General features: G+C 35.0%; 1 protein-coding gene across 6 annotated transcripts in view; it reads left to right on the forward strand.

The window, feature by feature from the left end:
* LOC148939181 (terminal nucleotidyltransferase 4B-like) overlaps positions 1–18643 on the forward strand; it is a 585918-nt gene that overhangs the window by 129219 nt on the left and 438056 nt on the right. For 3 of the 6 annotated variants that reach the window (XR_016143545.1, XR_016143544.1, XR_016143546.1), the window contains exon 10: positions 7976–8227. Coding sequence is in view for 1 of the 6 variants with exons in the window: in XM_089107014.1 (XP_088963140.1) it covers positions 7976–8127 (152 nt within the window). In the remaining 5 variants the exon portion in view is untranslated. Of the gene's footprint in view, positions 1–7975; positions 10482–18643 lie in introns of those variants that run through there. The other 3 variants (XM_089107014.1, XM_089107013.1, XM_089107012.1) reach the window with 3 other exon arrangements.

Genomic DNA, 18643 nt, shown 5'->3' on the forward strand with positions numbered 1-18643 from the left:
GTAAAAGGATCCCTAACGAGTAATAAAGTAGCTGTCCCCCACCGGAAGAAAAATGCATTTGAAGAGTTGTTCTGTGCTGGTATATTCATAGGAACTTCTCCGGGGGAGGATAGTAATAAAAATAAAGCAAATTTTATTTAATAATTTGAATAAAAAGCGATCAGAAACTTGGGGGAATTAGGAAATTTTGGGTGTCCGGTCCCCGGGACACCCATTCCGTATGTCCCTGGTTATCGTTTGCTCTGAAAAACGATACATGTAACCAAGGCCGTATCCAGGGGGGTTACCCGGTTTGAACCCCCCCCCCGAAATTTTTGACCGAGTCGAAAATAATTTGAAAATTAGTAAAACCTAGGTAAAAATCAGTATAATTAGTCGGAAACTGAGTCAAAAATTAGTAACCCCCCCCCCCCGAAAAGGTCAAAAATTAGTAAAACCCTCCCCGAAAAGAAATCCTGGATCCGCCCTTGCGTGTAACATATCTGGCAGAAATGCCCTGTTTAACTTTTACCCTTTAATGATATGTTTTTCAATCTTACCCCCCCCCCCCCCAAAAAAAAATGTATCTACGCAGACTGGATGCTGTCCCATACGACGTTCAGGTGCGCACATAGAAATCTATTGGAAGGGTACAACATTTCGAAAGGGGGTGCATTCAGAAAAAGAGAAATTATACGAAAAATAAGGGAAATTGTAGAATATTGCTCTTAGATCTGGAAATTTTGAGTTGAAAGTGGACCGAAGACTCCCTCCCCATGTAAATATTTTGTAATATTATGTAAATATAGAAAAATTTATGGTTTTTAAAACAGGATGTGCTCATAGCGACTCCGTTGATTATCTTTCTACAGTCACTCAAAGCAGTCCATCCTCGCATCCCTCATTAACACACCTGGTTGAAAATCTTGCGATATAAATCAGATACTTACGAAGGTGTAAGGCCTGCGTAACAATTGTGTGCACTAAATTTGATTTGGGAGGAGGGTAGAATCTGAGCTTTAGGTGCTAAGAATGGTACACCTTTGACAGCCTTTGCCGAGTGCTTTAACAATAACCTACGAATGTCCATATTTTTGTGCAATTAATAAAAGGTCAAGACATGCCTAGAATTTTGTGAGATTGAAGGATGAAAGCTATTTGGATTGGACGGGGGTTTATAATACCCTTAAAAAATTGGACGTATCGGTCTGACACAAGAAATTTTAATTCCTAGTAGTCAGCATTCCATTTTCTCGAATTTTTGGGCACTTTTTTTCAAATTATCAAGTATAAGTCCCCCCCCCCCCTGCAAAAAAATATTCCTTCTTATGTTCCTCGTGACAACTACATGTAAGTTTGTCTGATAATTGAATATCAGCTCCGAATCTGAACTATTTGAGATTGAAGTAATCCTACTGAGAAATGTTGGAATAAAGGTGAGCCCTTGTTAAAATAAAAAAGAAGAATGCGTGAAATCGGATTTTTTTTCGATTTTCGGCCTAATTCTTTCATTTGACTGAATTCTTCTTCTTTACGGGATTAGGCTGACGAAATATACGCATAATAAAACTGTCCAAATCTCATGTCGTTTTAATCTCTAGGACTGAGGCAATCATTGGAAAGAATTTTAAATTTAGTTTCTATCTGTAAAATAAACAGTTATATTTTTGGTTTGTACGCCACTGTTTGATTGATGTTTTCAGATTCTTTTTCACAAGAATTTAGTGACTTCGTTGCATTTTTTTTTTATATCAAGGACATGAAAGTAGAAAAAAACTACTGGCACATACGCAGGGGGGCCTCCGGGCCCGGCCTCCCTCCCCCTGAAATCTCATTTTTTATTTTCCCGTTATTTTTGGATACTTCTCACAGAATAAGGGATTTGAAGGATTTGTCCTCCCCCCGAAACAAATTCCCGCATGCGTGCCTGAGCGGCACGTTCAAAGAAAAGCTATGCCGTCTTAAGTTGTTTAGTGCCGTATGTATGTAGCTTCTTTTTCACCCACGTGCCTGTTTTTTAAAGTTTCACCCACGTGCCCGCTATTACCTAAAACTGTACAAATGTATATGACGGTCTTTTCATTGCAAAAAGGTAGCGAAAAACCGCTAATTTTAATTGCCTTTAGTCAGAGCAATTCCTTGATCTAGTAATAGATCCCAATACCTATCCTTGGAGTACTCAGTTTACTCTCCCCCTCCGCACTGTGATCCGGTTGTACTGGACAATGGACAAAAATATAAATAAAAAAAAAATTATTTTAATGTGGGTGGTTTTTTTCGTCTTTTTCTTTTAGCGTTTGAATTGTTATATTTTTTCCATGTTTTGTTCAGGCTAGTTTTCTTTTGTTTTTATTTAATTATTTTGCCGTTGATAATGCCTTCCTCATATGAAGCCGAAATATTTGGATTTTTTATTATTTAAAGTTTGCTTGTTTTTTCTCTATCATGTCTAAATTATTACACCTTTTTCTACAAAAAAATTGTTTTATTTTTAATTTGAAAATAGAAAGGCAGTGTTATCTAAGAAACTACTTATTTATAATAAATAATTAGATTACCATTCGAAATGTCAAAAAATGATTAACATTGATAGTACAATAACTGACCGTATTTAAAATTAAAACGTGCTATTTACAATAAAACCATGCTATTTACTTCTAAGGCATATTTTAGAAGCAACTTTGATCATTATTTTCCAAAAATACATTATTGATAACACTATATGCTTAAAATACAGCAAACCAAATGATTGAATCTTTCATATTCAAAATCAGTAAATTTGTTTGGCAGTTGGGCCGTTCATGTGTAGATTTTTATATTTTTATTGTTTTTTATATATGTAGAAATCTTTTAAATTAAGATTGAGATAATTTTTATCCTTCCAAAAATGGAAAAAAGTGTAGTATGAAGCGTGTCTTATTTCGTTGAAGGTAATAGCTGACTGAGAATGGTCGTTTATGGCCTATCATTGAACAGTGGTAGTCCGCTTATTAAATACAATATTGTTTGAGTCTCATATACAAAGGAATTATGTAACTTTCAGTGCGTTTGGAGGTAAAAGTTTGCTATTGGAAAATATTTTTCCTGGGGTCGTCATAGTGAATAGATCCTCATAAAAAACAAATGCTCCATTAACTCGTAATTGTTTTAGTATAGAGGCGTTTGCTTCGCCTGCGGCTGTCCTCTGACAAAACCTAGTATATACAAAAAATTCGAATTTTAGTTAATAGTTGATCCCGCCTAATTAGACCACGAGGAATCCAATGGTGCAAACGCAATTATAATTCACCGATGCTTAGTTTCGTTGATATTACCTAGTATCTACACAGGAGCTCACAATTGTTTTCGTGTCATACCTAGTATGTACATTCTAGAAATCGACATTTACGCCAAAATCTAGTATCTGACAAATTACACTTTATCAGTAAAAACAATCATTTTTGTGATACTTTAAAACATTAAAAATGGTCTTGCAAAAGCAGCAGCTTTAAAAAACAACGTTTTTGCAGTTATCTCGGAACTCAGACGTAGATAATAGGTTTTGTCGGAAGACAGCCGTATGGACATCACACTGCATCCAAGCAATGAGAGCTTACTTTTATATCATTCTCACTCGTTTCTACTTCTTTTTGGAAATTTCACATGAAGATAATAATAATAAAAAAATATAATAATACCAAGGACAGTGATAGTTTAATCTGGTCGTCTGGAACTTTATTTTTAATGAAAAAAGACCTCAGTGCGCTGGTTATCGTGGTAGCGGGTATCAAATTAGAAAAAAAAGAACAAGGGCGAAAAATTGGCTAAACACTCAGGAGCTTAAAAAGATGTAGCTTTCTTTTGAAGGGGTTGTACAGGTTAAACCAAAATTTCGGGCTGGGGGGGGAGTCAAACCAGGTACCCCCATGTGGATACGGTCATGGTACGAGGGATATATCTCCTTTTCTCCATTTTCACCAAGGCCTCTTTTTACACACACACACACATATATATATATATATATATATATATATATATATATATATATATATATATATATATATATATATATATATATATATATATATATATATATATATATATATATATATATATATATATATATATATATATGTATATATATGTATATATATATATATATATATATATATATATATATATATAAATATCCTTACGAACGAAAAGCACTGTCAAATTAAACTTATTAGTTTTGCTTATTTATTTTTACGGGCCACTGTGGCAATACTGACCAAAATTTGGTACTGACTTAAAAGTTTTTCTTGTTTTAAAACAACCGAAAAAAAATCTTAGGCAGTTGTGGTTTTCAGGAAATTACCTAAAACGGTTTCAGGTTTTGAAATTTTTTTCATTTTAACGTCTTTGGTATTTAAAAAAATAATATACGGCCACGTTGGTTTCATAAGTGCTATTTCTCGTCCTTTATTTTGCACCGAGATGAAGCGTTAAGACGATTCTTTCGTTTGAAGGTAATAGTTGATGGAGATTGACCCCCCTTGACCTATTATGGAACAATATTAGTCTTCTTATTAAAATGCAGCATCGTTTGAATTACTCAGTTAATGGTCGATTCTATTCATGTATTCGAGGCGAAATAGCCATCAGATAAAAATTCATTAACTAAATCATTAGCAGTAGTAAATGGTCTTGTTATGCTTTTAATACTATACCTATCCACACTTTAGAGCGTCCACTCACACTTGTGCAGGGGCTAATAAGTTACCCTTTTCACTTTAGGGTTATTGATTGATTTTGTGTTGGATAAATAATTTTTGAACTTCTTGTTCTCGGGTTAATGATCACACCTTGGTTGCCCGATATCATAACACATTAGTTGCAAATCAAAGGGTATGGATAGCAGTGGTTCCCAACCAGTCTTGGGGCCGCCCCACTTAGGATTTCTAAATGTTGATGCCCCCTTGTGGTTTTTATTTTTTGTTATTCAAACTGAAGGAAACTTAAAAACCCATTAATTTAATATCTTTTGAAATATACCTTCTGAAATATAGTATATGTATTTTCCCTGCAACATCCATTAATATATGTTAAAAAATTCAACTTACTCCCCCCCCCTTCTCAAGACAAATTCCTACATACTTATTTGACTTGTGCTTGAATTTGAGTGAGCATCTCACTAGAATCTCACAATCCAAATGAGTAGACTGTCCCTCCCGCGAAATCGCTGTTACAGAAAAAGGGGTCAGCTGACGCGAATCAGACATTTACTAAATTATGTTTGTTTCTGTATTTCTATAGCTGTTTTAATTGTGCTATTTATATTTTAATCTACATAAATGAATAAATTTTGTATTTGTATTAGGCCTTTTGTTTAGTTCTTAAAATTTCTGTTAAGTTAATTATTTAATGCTTCTTATTTTCAATTGCGTATTTTTGCATTATCGATTATTTTAGTTTGCTTTGTCCGCCTTGTGAAATGAAGTTTTTGGAGTGGATATGAGAGAAAGAGCTGTGAGTAGAAAAATTTCTGGGGAAAGAGCGTTTATATTAGCATTAGGTGTCTGTTGGGGTTTATTAGTGCGGGCATGGCCCATCTGGAGGGTGTTCTATGATGATTGTATTCATATTAGTGTTTTCGTATGTTTTTTTCTTCTTTTTTTTGGGGTTATAGCCCTGTGGCTTTTTATGTTAAATTTACCATACTCAGTGGCGGATCCAGGAGGGGAGCCCCCCCCTAACGTAGTCTAAATTAGTGTAACTTACTTAATTATTGAAAGTTTGTGTTAATTAAACTTGCTCCTAACGCAAGTTTATCGATCAATTTATTTTGCCCCCCCCCCCCAAAAAAAAATAAATAAATCCTGGATCCTCCCCTGACCATACTGTGAAATACAAATTCTGTGGCGTTTTGCAAAAAGGACCTAAGTCCACTTTTTTACGGATATGAGTTAAAGCTTATGGTTTGAAATAGCTCGAAGAGATCCGTCGATCGGTGTATTCAAAATGGGCTTATCTCTGATTCTGATCGAGTTACAAATTGTTCCAAAAGGGCTTATAAAAGAGCGGAAGCCCCTTAACTTCTAATTTACGAACAATTCAGGAATTTGACATTTTCAGCGAATTCCGATCGAAAAGTTAACCAGAGATCAGTCTTTAAAGTTTCAAGTTTCTTAAATTCTAATTTGTGTGAAGGTTATTTTTTTATTATATTGTTCGTTTTTATTTTCATTTTGCTCTCCTGTAAAGTTAGAAAAAGTGGACTAAGGCCCTTTTGCAAAAGGGCCTTAATATAGGCTAGTCTCTTTTCTTCTTCTTCTTCTTCTTTTATAGAATCCTAAAATGTCTCATAAGGGGAACAACAATACCCATCCTCCGTTAAAGATCGACTATAATTTCCTTCCCACAAATCTATTTTTTGCGAATTTCTGTCCAAACTGGTAGAAATATAATATTTCGGTCTAAAAGCGTAAATATTTAAGCCCTTTTACATTAAAAATCCTTAAGAAGATTCGATACCTCAAAAAAGGTTTTTGCGAGCCTTAACGTCAGCTGACTGTCTCAAAGGCAAAGGTCCATTAGGAAATTCTCCCACGGGAATAGTTATTATTGAAAGCTGTTGACGATTTTTGATTTGAATAAAAAACTTGATTGGAAAAATAGTAAAACTTTACGTCCCTTTTGTCGGCGAGCTTGTCAATCAAAGCGGGTAACACCACAGGGAACTCCCAAAGCTGAAACATTGATTAAATGTCGTTTAACCTGATTTTTAGATTTTTCCTAGCAGATTTGCTAGAACATTTTTAGAGAATGCACTTTCCTGAAGTTTCAAAAGAAATTTTGGTTCCTTTAATCGAAAAATCACTTCTATTCACTTTCGATTTCTGCTCCATAAATCACTTTCTAATTATATAAGTTTCATTGAAACTGAATATCCCTATCTCCAGCACAAAACGGGGGAAGTTAAACAGTTTTTCTAAGAATTCTAGGAAAAGAGGTGTTGGTTTTTAGTTTTTTGTTATATTCGGACCTTTTATCCAAGTTCTTCCACTTATGGCAACGCCACCCAATCTATTCTAAATTGTTATGACTATAGGTCATACAAACTAAAATTTTTTTGTAATGGACAAGAAAGGGTGAGCCCTTAAGATATCAAATCCCCTTAACTGACGATGGAATTTTTCTCTAATAAAATTCTCTCTGTTGTAGGAGGCTCACTTCGACAGATGCTGGTAAATATTTCATTGCCAAGAGTAGTGTCACATCAATGACGAATTAGTGATTCCGTGAATGTTGCCACAAGCGGCGGTACAGGGGTGGCAATTAGTGGAAAGTTGAGGGGGGGGGAGATTTTTTTCAAGTTTAGTAATGACGATACAAAGCAATACATTTTTAAAATCACGGGGGTATTTTTTTATGTGAAGGTACCAAAAAGAGAATTAATCAGATCTGGGGAGTTACAGTTGCAGGGGTGTAATTTGCTATGGGGCAGGTGGCTACTGCCCCTCCCAGATCTTAGTTTGTCATCCCCCCAGACCCCAGTTTGTCCACTCAGCTGAAATTTAGTTTCTCCAAAAGGCCTGTCAAAACTAAGATAAGCCTGCATAATTCAAACATCCGCAGAAACGGGTCAGTTTTCTTTAGTATATCTTAACCCTTTTTGTTACTAAAAGGCTAATTTTAAGTTTTCACTGTCTTTTTCACTTAATTTGTGGAAATTGGCTCCAACTTTGCCCCCCCCCCCCCCTGCAAGATTTTGACAAAATTACGCCACTGGACAGATGTCCTTCTTAATTGGAGCCTCTGAAGCAATAAAAACAAACAAAAAACTGCAAAAACCATCCCCATTGAATAACCCCAAGATCTGCATGAGTCTATGATTAATATTGACTTAGAAAGGATTATAATTCATACTATTTACGTCGATGCAATATAAGGGATTGGTATTTTGATTATATTTGACCTGTCAAATCATCCATCAAAATATGCTTCTTATGGACATTTATTGACACCTCTCTTTTAGGTGGTCGGAGAGGTGGCGGATCGGAGCGTGGATATAGAGCAGCTCCAAATGCTCCGGACTCTCAGCGTTACAACTCTCGTCCAAATGGCGGTAACTTTAAGCGTCGTCGAAATAACCAACAGCGTCAGTCTCATTCTGACCACGGAAAGTGAAAGAGTATATAGTGTGGGGAGTCTGTGACAGTTTTTATTTGATACGTTTTAGTTGACTGATGAATGTTTGATATAAAAATGGAATGAAATAGAGACTTAGGTAAGATGCAATGACGGCTACCTTTTTTTTATTTGACGAGATTTTTTGATTTCATATCAATGTTGGTGACCTATTCCCTGACGTTGACAACTGTCCTCCTTTTCCCTATGTTTCAGGGAAAAAATGTTTTACTTTAGATACACCAGTTCAAAAATATGTCTTTTGTACTCTCTTAATATTTGGGATATCCTTGCTTATAGGACCAAAATCAGATAGAAAAAAAATAAACCATTCAATTTCCCATGGGATACTCTCCAAAATCACTGTCCTCGAAATTGCGTCCCTCTAATGGGGCCGGATATGCGCAACATTTGGTTCATAGTGCAAAAAAACTAAAAAAAAAGATTTTTGTATATAGCACATGACTATCTGGCGCCATTAAGGGTGGGGGGGGGGGGCTGAAACGCAGTTGCAACGACATTGATTAATATATTTGGAAAGAGTATTGCATGGGTAATCAAATTGTTTATTAAAATGTATTTCCAGTGGCACCAATTCCGGAGATGTTTAAGGAAGTCAAATGATTCCGAAATTTTGCAGAGGGCTTTTTTCTATTAAAATACCAAAAAAAGAGGATTTTTCAACATAAATAATTAAAGTTAAATTTTTTTTTTTTTTTTTTTTTAACGGAAATAAAAAAAAGAAATTTTTTGAAATCTAGAGGGGGGGGGGGCAAATCCCTGCCCTCAAGTGGTGCCACTATGTATTTTTTATCTGATTTTTATCTTATTACCCGATAATAAGATATTTTTAATTCATATTTATTTATGAACTGTGAACTGATGGTTAGCAATTGAGGAATTTCTTTCGTTTTGAGGAAATAAAATCGGCTGATTTTAGATGTTTTAATAACTGTCTCAAATTTACTATTGAAGATTGGCATAATTTTATGCGATTATCTTAAAGCTGGTTAATTATCTTCTTATTTCAATACATTATAGCAAATGCTTGCCCAATCAGTGTTTATGGAAAAAAAAATCATTGAGGTTTCTAGTTAGATAGGTATTTCAATTTGTGGGCTGTTATGTTGTATATTAATATACAATCTTATCCTTTTTGAAATGTGTAGTTAAAGATATATATATATATTAGAGAATAATAATGCGATTTAAGGTAATTTTATATCTGTCTTTTGTTTCTTAGCTTTTCTTGGTACTTTCCCATTTAATGGGCATTTCTAAAAAGTCAAGTTTGGTTAATGCTAATGAAATAAAATAGGATGAATATACAAAAGTTTATAAACAAATTTGGACTATATATTTGCACATTAGAGGGGGTGTGGTGTAAAGCATAGCATATATTAAATACGTAACCTAACCTAGGTAACATCCCCCCCCCCTAGACCCCAAAAAACAACAGTTCAAATATTGTATACGCAATAAAAACCATGCTATCATTCTATTGCTCTATAGCGGCTAAATCGTCAAAAACAGGTTTTTCATGACTGGTTTCCTTGTAAATATCCTTATAATGGGAAATTACCCTTTTCTTTTAAGGTTTTCGTAACAAGCATGTATGCATAAATTTTTTGGGAGGGAGGGGGGCAAACCATAAACCCACAAAAAAGAGTGGAATATATGAAAAATATTAGTAAAAATTGCAAGAAAACTTGATGTTTCGGTAAGGTCCTGCGTGCCTGCATATTCTTATTTCACTTCTTCCTATTTTTAATTTGTTTTCCAAAAATGTGAAAAAATTATATTATGAATAATAATAAATATTATTGTTATATAGTGTGAAATAATAAATATTATTTTCTTAGATCTGGGGAGGATAGAGCTTAAAGGTCTTCCAAATTTTGGTTTCTAACCTCTGTTGCGCCCGGGGATAAATATTGATTACCCCCCTCCCCCTAAAAATATGGCAGAATTTTAACAAAATTTTCACATAATAACAAAATTATTCTCAATTTATTAGTTAATAATTTATTTTAAATTATTTTTTAATTTATTAAATAAAATATTTAATTATTATTATTTATTAACTATTTTCGTTTATTAGCCGTGTCCCCAAATTTATTTTAATAAAAATAAAATTACAAAATGATTATAACCGTTAAATTATTTATTTAAAATTTTCTGCCCCTAAAATTTCTGTGCCCGGGGAAAGAGTCTTCTCTGTCCCCCCTTAAAACCGCCTCTGGTTTTACTTTTAGCTAAAGTAAATAATAATTTGGAAAGCTTGGTAGCTCTATGTAGAATTCCGTTTATAGCTTTTCAAGTAGCAGGGGGCGGATCCAAATTTTTTTTTTTTAGGGGGGGGGGGTGCAAAATAGGTTAATCCGAAAAAAATAGGGGGGGGGGCAAAATAGGTTGATCCAATAAACTTGCGTTAGGAGGAAGTTTAATTAACGCAAACTTGAGTTAATTAAGTAAATTACACTACTTTACACTGCGCTAGGGGGGGGGGTGATCCCCCCTCTAGATCCGCCACTGTCAAGTAGACCTATAAGGTATAAAGTAGGCCTATAAGACCGTAATAGGATATTTGGTCATTCCTTGTCTGGCACATTAGCAGTAGTTTATTTGGGCGGTTTAGAATTGGAAAAAGTAGGCGGTATTCAATGGAATCAGGCGCGTACGTGGGCTTTTTCCGGTGGGAAATTTCTAAAACAATAAAAATTAACACTTTGTATTTGATAATTTGAAAAAAATTGCCCAGAAATTCGAAAAAAAAATGGAAACGCGGTGGATGATTTGTCTCCAAGGTGCTCCTTCCGGGTACGTTCCTGAATGACATGTTTTTAAAAAAATTTAACTGCTTTCAGTTTTAGACATAAGAAAATGCTCAGTCACTTTTCAGCAGATATGCAGAATTTTAGTGTTTTATTTTCGGGGGGAGGGGCAAAATTTAAAAAAAAATGGACGTTTTAGTATGTGTTGTTCTTAAAAATTTCAAGAATTGGAATAGCGTAAGAGTATTGAGTCACATATTATTTATTTGGGGGGGGGATTTTGAAAAAAAAGTAAAAAAAATATCTGTAAAATTTTATGCTGTTAAAATTTTAAATAGCGTAAGCCATATGCGTAACAAAGTATCCAATCACATCTCGACAGATGCATACACAGGAATCTTTTTAGGTGGGAGGGAGGGGGGTTACAAATTTAAAAATGGGAAAGAAACTTTAAATGTAACGATAGGCGAATTTTACGCAAAATTTCTTAAAACTTTCAGTCATGATTGTATTCAGTCAAATCTCGACATATGAGTTCACAGGAATTTATTTGGATGTGAGGGGACTAATTTGGAAACAATCTTTAAAAAAAAGACAAATTATGCGACAGAAAAAGAATATGGTAAATGCATGATAGACCCCCTACCTAATATTCTTCTGATATGTTTCTCTGACACTCAATCCTAATGAAATATACCAAAATAAGATAAAAATATAATGCTTTAGAATTTAAATATAACGATAGGCAAATTTTACGCAAAATTCCTTAAAACTTTCTGTCATGATTGTATTCAGCCAATAACACTTTAGAAACAAATTTTGGGCTGTATAAATGCACAATGGGGGGGGGGTAAAGTATAGCGGGTCTACATGCCTAATGTGTGAGGTACAATTATTCTGCATATTGTGTAGTAAATTGTGTTTTCGCACTGTCCAAATACTTTACCCCCACCCCCTAATCTGCAAATATATAGCCCAAATTTTGTATTTTCTATCTATTTTGTCACTTCTCTTTGTCTTGTCTCACGCTAAAGAATCTAACGGGAAAAAACGGCTCTATAATGCGTCAATGAATGAACCCCCTACAACAGTAGGGGGTTTATCATAGAAGTGTCAAGAATATTTAGGATAAATACAGATATCATATGGGCAAGGTCCTAAGTTCCTCACCCCCCCCCCCCCCCCGCCTTGTATATGTGCTAGCGTTCGGTGAAGTTCATTGTAGCTAACAAACGATATGTAGTTCCTTTTTAATTCTATGATTTCAAGTTTTCTCTTTTGTTATTCCTTGTGTAGTTATTCTGTTGCTTATTCCTATTCCTGACTTTAGTATAGGCCTTTGTTGGGGGTCATCACCTCCATACCATGGCCTAATCGCACCTCCTTACGTGCCTCAACCTACATGCACGCACATCCTGTAGAAGTTTTTTTTTCTCTCGGATCCTAAATAGTTGCATCTACTTGTTACAATTTATTCTTCTTCTTTTAGCACAATTTTTGAGTTTTGGAAATAATTATAAAAACCTGCATTTTAAGGCACTTTTAAGCCAACCCAAGTGTTTCATAAGGGCCAACCCATGTTTATGCCCTTAAGGCATAAACACGCCCTAAGGGCAATGTCAATAATATTACCTATTCGTCTGTGTTTAAAACTTTTTCTTGTTTAGTTATAGTGTTAAGTGCGTGTTCAATTTATTGTTAAAACAGTGCAACTTTTCGGAATTTGTTGAAGTCATTTGGGTATTTTTTTTTTCTCAGCTAAGCAAATTGTTCATCTTTTTTTTCTTTTTTTTTTGTCTTTTTTTTAGTGTTGTTTATGTTGTGGTTATTTTTTTTTAGTCTCGTCAAAAAGTATGAAGTGTGGCCAGGTATCTCTTAATATTATTTATAATACCCCGATTTTTTTTTTTGGGGGGGGAGGGTGTAGTTATTACCTGGTATAAATTTTGAAGTCTTCGACTCTCTAGGGGGAATGCAATAAGTCCTTCTTTTGAGTCCTATAGCTTAATCGAAGGAGGTTAAGAGACATCTTTTGTTTGTTTTCATAGCTGTGTTATTAACTATTCGGAGTATACCTAACAATTGTTTTTATACTTTTTTGATTTGTTTTAGTTGTTTAAACTAGAGCTTGTGTAAAAATGTTGTTTTTATATGTAGCACTCCTTTTAAAGGTTCGAAAATACAAAAAAAAAATTAAAATGTAAAAGTTCTTGAATAAAAAAATGATGCCTTTATCGTATTGTTTTGTCATCTTAGATTGACTTTAGTTGTTGGCGTTGTTTCTAATTGTTTAAGGTACTATGTGGGCCCCACTCTGCCGAGGAAGCGCTGACTTTCATAAATCACACAAACCACGTGGCATGTGCGAAGCATTGTGGCGACTGTGCCACGCAATATAATTATGTGCCATGTATGACACAGCATGGCTCATGTGTCGCTCCGCTCTTTACAACAGGTCGCGAAAAGTTGGGGACCCTTTGCACAGGACCAAAGAGAAAGAGAGATTTCCTTCCTATAGTTTAGGGTATTATTATAATGAGTGGATTCATCGAACCTATTCGAGCCTCTCATTCTCTGGTTTAGTTTTCCTAATTCCGCGTTAAAGGTTTGCTTCAATTTCATTTTTTTACGTCTGTAATGTGTTTTAATTACCTAATTAAGTTCTGCAATTTCTTTGGTGAAAAATACCCCTTTTTCATAGCCGGATTAGTTTGTTTTAATTGTTAAACTAGAGCTTGCGTAAAAATTTTGTTTTTACATGTATTAATTCCACTCTTCTCTTATATTTCAACCCCTAACCGAACTTAATTTTAAGGATAGTTTTTAGACTAGGCCAGAATAGTGTTGCTGAGGGGTGTGTGAAATTGGGTGTCAAACGTAATGAAGGCCTACCAAGCTTTGTGAGGGCTGTGCTTAGCCTGGTTATTCTCTGCCATGCTTGACAAAACTGTGCGGAACACAAGGCGCTCCGAGATGTACACCATATGGCGGAAAGTGGATAACCCAAGGCCGTATCCAGGGGGGTTACCCGGTTTGAACCCCCCCCCCCCCCAAATGTTTGTTTGACTCGTAAAAACGTAACAAAAATGGACATAAACAAATTTTGTATGTGTTTTTTATGTAACCCCCATAAAAAAATTAGTAACCCCCCCCCCCCCGAACAAAATCCTGTATGCGCTTCGGGATAACCCCTCGCACTGCACCAAAGAGAAAAAGGCTCCGGGATTCAGGGTTTCAAATGCTTCGATTTCATTGGTTTACGTCTGTGATGTGTTTGTGTTAGTTAATCACATTACTCCTTTAGTTCTGGAATTTCTTGGGTGACAAACAACACCGGGTTTTCAAAGCCGGATTGGTTGCTCTGTAAAATTAGGCCAGTAAACGAACAAACGCTTTTGAGTCGCAAGATTTTTACTAGTCCTTACTCTGTTTCATTGTGACAGAACTGTTACAACATTTTCTCAAGTGTTGTTTTACTTTTGGAAGGCGTTGAGAATTAACACGTTTTAGATAAATTTGATATATTTTTATTAATATATTTTTTGAAATATCTATTATTAGTTTTTATATTTATTTTAATTATTTGGACTAGAGCTTCTGTTTTGTTGTTGTTGTTTTTTTTTTTGCTTTTTTTTACGTGCAGTTATTTCCCCTTATTTGGCAATTTCCGAACCCCACTTAATTTTGAGGATGCTTATTGGAATAAGTCTAGATAGGGGTGTTGCGGGGTGACAGTTCCCCTCTTATTGCAGAAATATTGTAAGTGTAACATAATAGATTAATTCCATATGCTTACTCACACAGAAGGTAGGAGAATTACATTTAAAAGAATTCGAAGGTTAATGTTCGAAAATACAAATATAAAATGGAAGATATCTTGAATATAAAACAAATAAATTAAGCATATTTAATATATTTATATACTTTATAAGTGTATAAACAATTATATCACACTTATAAATGATATATATTATCATTAAATGCATATCATAAAATTCATACAAACAAATTTGTAATGTGTTTCGAAGGTTTTTCTGTACCCTCCCCCCTCCGAACAAAATCCTGTTTGGGTGTCAATAAAATGTGCAGAATTTTATTAAAAATAAAATGTGCAGAATTTCATACGTAGATTGCCAAGTATACCTGCTTTGTCTCTATGCTGGGAGGTCGAGCTTTGAGGAAAAGTTTTCGTTTTAAGGGGGTAAGGGGCTCTTATAATTTTGCGTTGGGTGGAATTGGCAAAATGTGGGCAAATGCCTGTCGTCCGAAATGCTCGTAGAACATAAACCTGAAAGGGAACGCCAACGCCAAATGCCTTCTTCCAACGGTTCCAGAGCGTACATGTGCAAATAATGAGCTGGCGTTTTCATAGAAAACGTTGCGCATTTTTATTGTGCGAAATTTCGTAAAATTTTCGAAATTTCGAAAATTTGGGTATTTTTAACAAAATACCCAAAACAGTAACCACAAAAAAAAAATGGGAGAGGGGGCAAATATGTCCTGCTCCCTTCTTGATGCCCGTGGGACTCGTTCTTAAGTTTGATCTAGCATTCACAAGTATGTGCATTTCCACCTGTCTTGTTTTTGTTCAAAGGGTTGTGCTGCATTGTGCGTTTTTGCAGTAGAAATCCAATTTTCTTTCTTTAAAACATGTGATGAACGTAGCGTAAGTTAGGTCCTTTGGAAAATTATTATTTCATCTAAAACGCTTAAGGTGTACAAGCTCTTAAATTTCATTAAGATGTAATTTCCTGACAACTTTTTTGCATGATACGTCTTAATTAATTTGCTAATTGACGTACATCTGTCTGTTTCCAATAGTTGTCAGATGGTTTGAAATATTCCATCACATCTCACATAACGTACTCAACCGACAAATAAAATAGGTTTGATTTGAAGAAATAAATTTTGTCGTTATTTTCATTATTGTTACTATTGTTATTTGTTGTTGAACAAATTGGGGTGTCGAAGGTAAAACAAATTGTTTACTGATTGCATTATTGTATACGTTTCATTGGGGAAGCTACTAAGAATCAGGGGCGTTGTTTTGGGAGGGGAAGGGGGGCAGTTGCCCCCAATAGTTCATAGAAAATAACTCTTATATAGCCCATGTCCCTTGACTATCTGGATATGAACCATCTTGCCCCTCCCCCAATAAAAATGCTGGAGCTACTCCCCGGCTAGGAATATGATTAACTACAGGGTGTCACACAATAAAGAGGCGCAAGCTACTAATAATATAATTAACTTCAAAGAGCGTGTCACAAAAGAAGGGGTGCAATCCACTAAGAATATAATCAATTTCAAAGTGTGCGTCACACAATAAAGGGGTGCAATTCACTAAGAATATAATTAACTTCAAAGAGGTGTCACACAAAAAGGGCCACTGTCATTAAAGCGTACTATTTCTTACAGTATTCTAGAAAGAAAATTGTGTTATATTTATTTTGAAGTTTTCTTGTCCCTGGGATTTAAAAATTTGGTTAAAAACTATATTCTGAAAATGTTATATTAAGGCGATTGAAACCAAACCTAATTGTTGGCTGTTTGCTGTCATTATTGGGTTATATGGTGTAAGGGGTTTCATTATAGGTAGGGGTGCTGTCATAAAAGTGTGTTGTTTCTTGCAATATTTTGGATGGAGAATTTCATCTGTGCTATAGATATGTTAAAACTATTTTTCCTTACATTTGATTTTTTTTAACTAAATTTTCTGAAAAATGAACAAATTGTGGTGTCGAAGGTAAAACAAATTGTTTACTGGTTGCCTTATTGTATATGTTTCATGGGCAAGTTACTAAGAACATAATTAACTACAAAGATAGTGTCACACAAAAAGGGGTGCTAGCCACTAAGAATACAATAACTACTAAGAGGGTGTGACACAATAAAGGAGCGCAACTTACTAAGAATATACCTAACTTCAAAGAGGCTGTCTCAAAATAAAGGGGCGCAAGTTACTAAGAATATAATTAAATACAAAGAGGGCGTCGCGCAATAAAGGGGCGCTGTCACTAAAATATGCTATATCCTATTGTTCTCTAGAGATATACAATTATCTCACAATCTTGAAGATTTTCCCTTGGTTTAAATATTTCTTCGGACAAATTTTTGCATTATAAAAAAAATTTGTATTGAGGGTGTCGAAAGCAGAACTAATTGTTGACTGTTTCTGGCGTATCTGTACCCAAATTGGAATTGTTGACGCAATCTTGGTTAATTTTCAAACAATGCTGAATGATAATTTGCAATTAGTTCCGCTCTCCCATCTTTCTTTAAGGTTACAACAACAAAACAATGCTAATAAACAGTGGCGCTCATAGGCCTGGGAAGGGGGCAGCTGCCCCCCGTTTTTTCTGACATTTTAAATTAGATTCTTTTTATTTTATACTCTTATGGTACACATTGCCCCCCTCCTCAGATTATGAGGCCTAAAACTGCTACTGCCAAAAAAATAGAAACGCAACTAGTTTTGTTTTTGACATTTCATAGTTTTCTTTTTGTGTTTTCTTTCAGGCTTTGAAGTTTACAAATTTCTTCAATTTATTTAGGTGTGTTAGTTAACGTTTAGATACTGTATGAAAGGGCGTATCCAGGGCTTTTGTTCGGAGGGAGGGGGGTTTACAAAAAAATTAAAAACGCATCAAAAATTTGTTCATATGCATTTTTGCTGCTTCTTTTACTAATCGGACAAAATTTGGGAAGGAGGTCAAAACTAATAATACCCCCTCCCTGGGCCTGCACTTGAATTTACGTCCCTCCAAGGCCGAATCCAGGGGTTAATAGATTTGAACCCCCCCCCCTCCTCGAAATTTTCGTTCGACTCGTAAAAACGTAACAAAATTGCACAAAAACTAATTTTTGATTTATTAAAGCTTTTTCTGTAAAACACCCCCCCCCCCCACGAACAAAAATACTGGATGCGCCCTCCAAACCCTCACATATCGATTTTAAAGAGCATGGAGCTAGGGGCTATTATAGTGTCTCGCACTGCCATGAATACAAGTCCTCTGTGAATACTTCAGTCCTTTTTTTAAGACACTTCCCCCTGTCCAAAGTTGGAAAAGAGAGACCTGCTTTTGTTTTATTTTAACCTGTGGTTTATAAATCTTTTTTTTTTTTTTTAAGCCTAATGTGATTTCTGAAATGCTATTGTGCACACTTTTCCAGGGGAGAATCAGCGAACGGATTATTCCCAATGACCCCGTCACTGAAAAATGCTGCTCCTAAAAATATTATTTTTGACAGAGACAGACTGATAAAAAGTCCATATTTTAAGGAGTTAAGCCACTACATAGTTTCATCATAGAAGTACAAAATAATTCCAAACAGTAATTTTTTTCCAAAAAAATAGCCACAGTAAAACTAATATGTAAGACTTGCGATCAGCCTAGTTAAGCAAAGGGAAGACGACTACACTTAACACATTTAAAGTTAGATAGCGCCGGTATATAATTGTAAATTCATGCATATACGGAGATTTTGGGGGGGGGGGTCCCTTGAGGCTGGCCCGAAGGATTCCCAGGAAAAGTGTAAAAATGTAATTTGTTTTATGCGCCTTAAAATGTCACTGTAATAAGATGGAGCAGTGACCTCCCTCCCCCTAATCATTCTTGTTGCACGATTAGGCTAACTATATTCCTAAAAATTAAGGGAGTCTGCCCCCTCCTCCATAGTGATCTAAAGGACATCTCATGCATAGTTGGTGAATTTGGTAATCAAAATTTATATTTTGAGGCTTG

This window comes from Artemia sp. Qi Xiang Cuo, chromosome 21 (genome assembly GCF_049724085.1).
Source record: "Artemia sp. Qi Xiang Cuo chromosome 21, ASM4972408v1, whole genome shotgun sequence".
NCBI lineage: Eukaryota > Metazoa > Arthropoda > Branchiopoda > Anostraca > Artemiidae > Artemia > Artemia sp. Qi Xiang Cuo.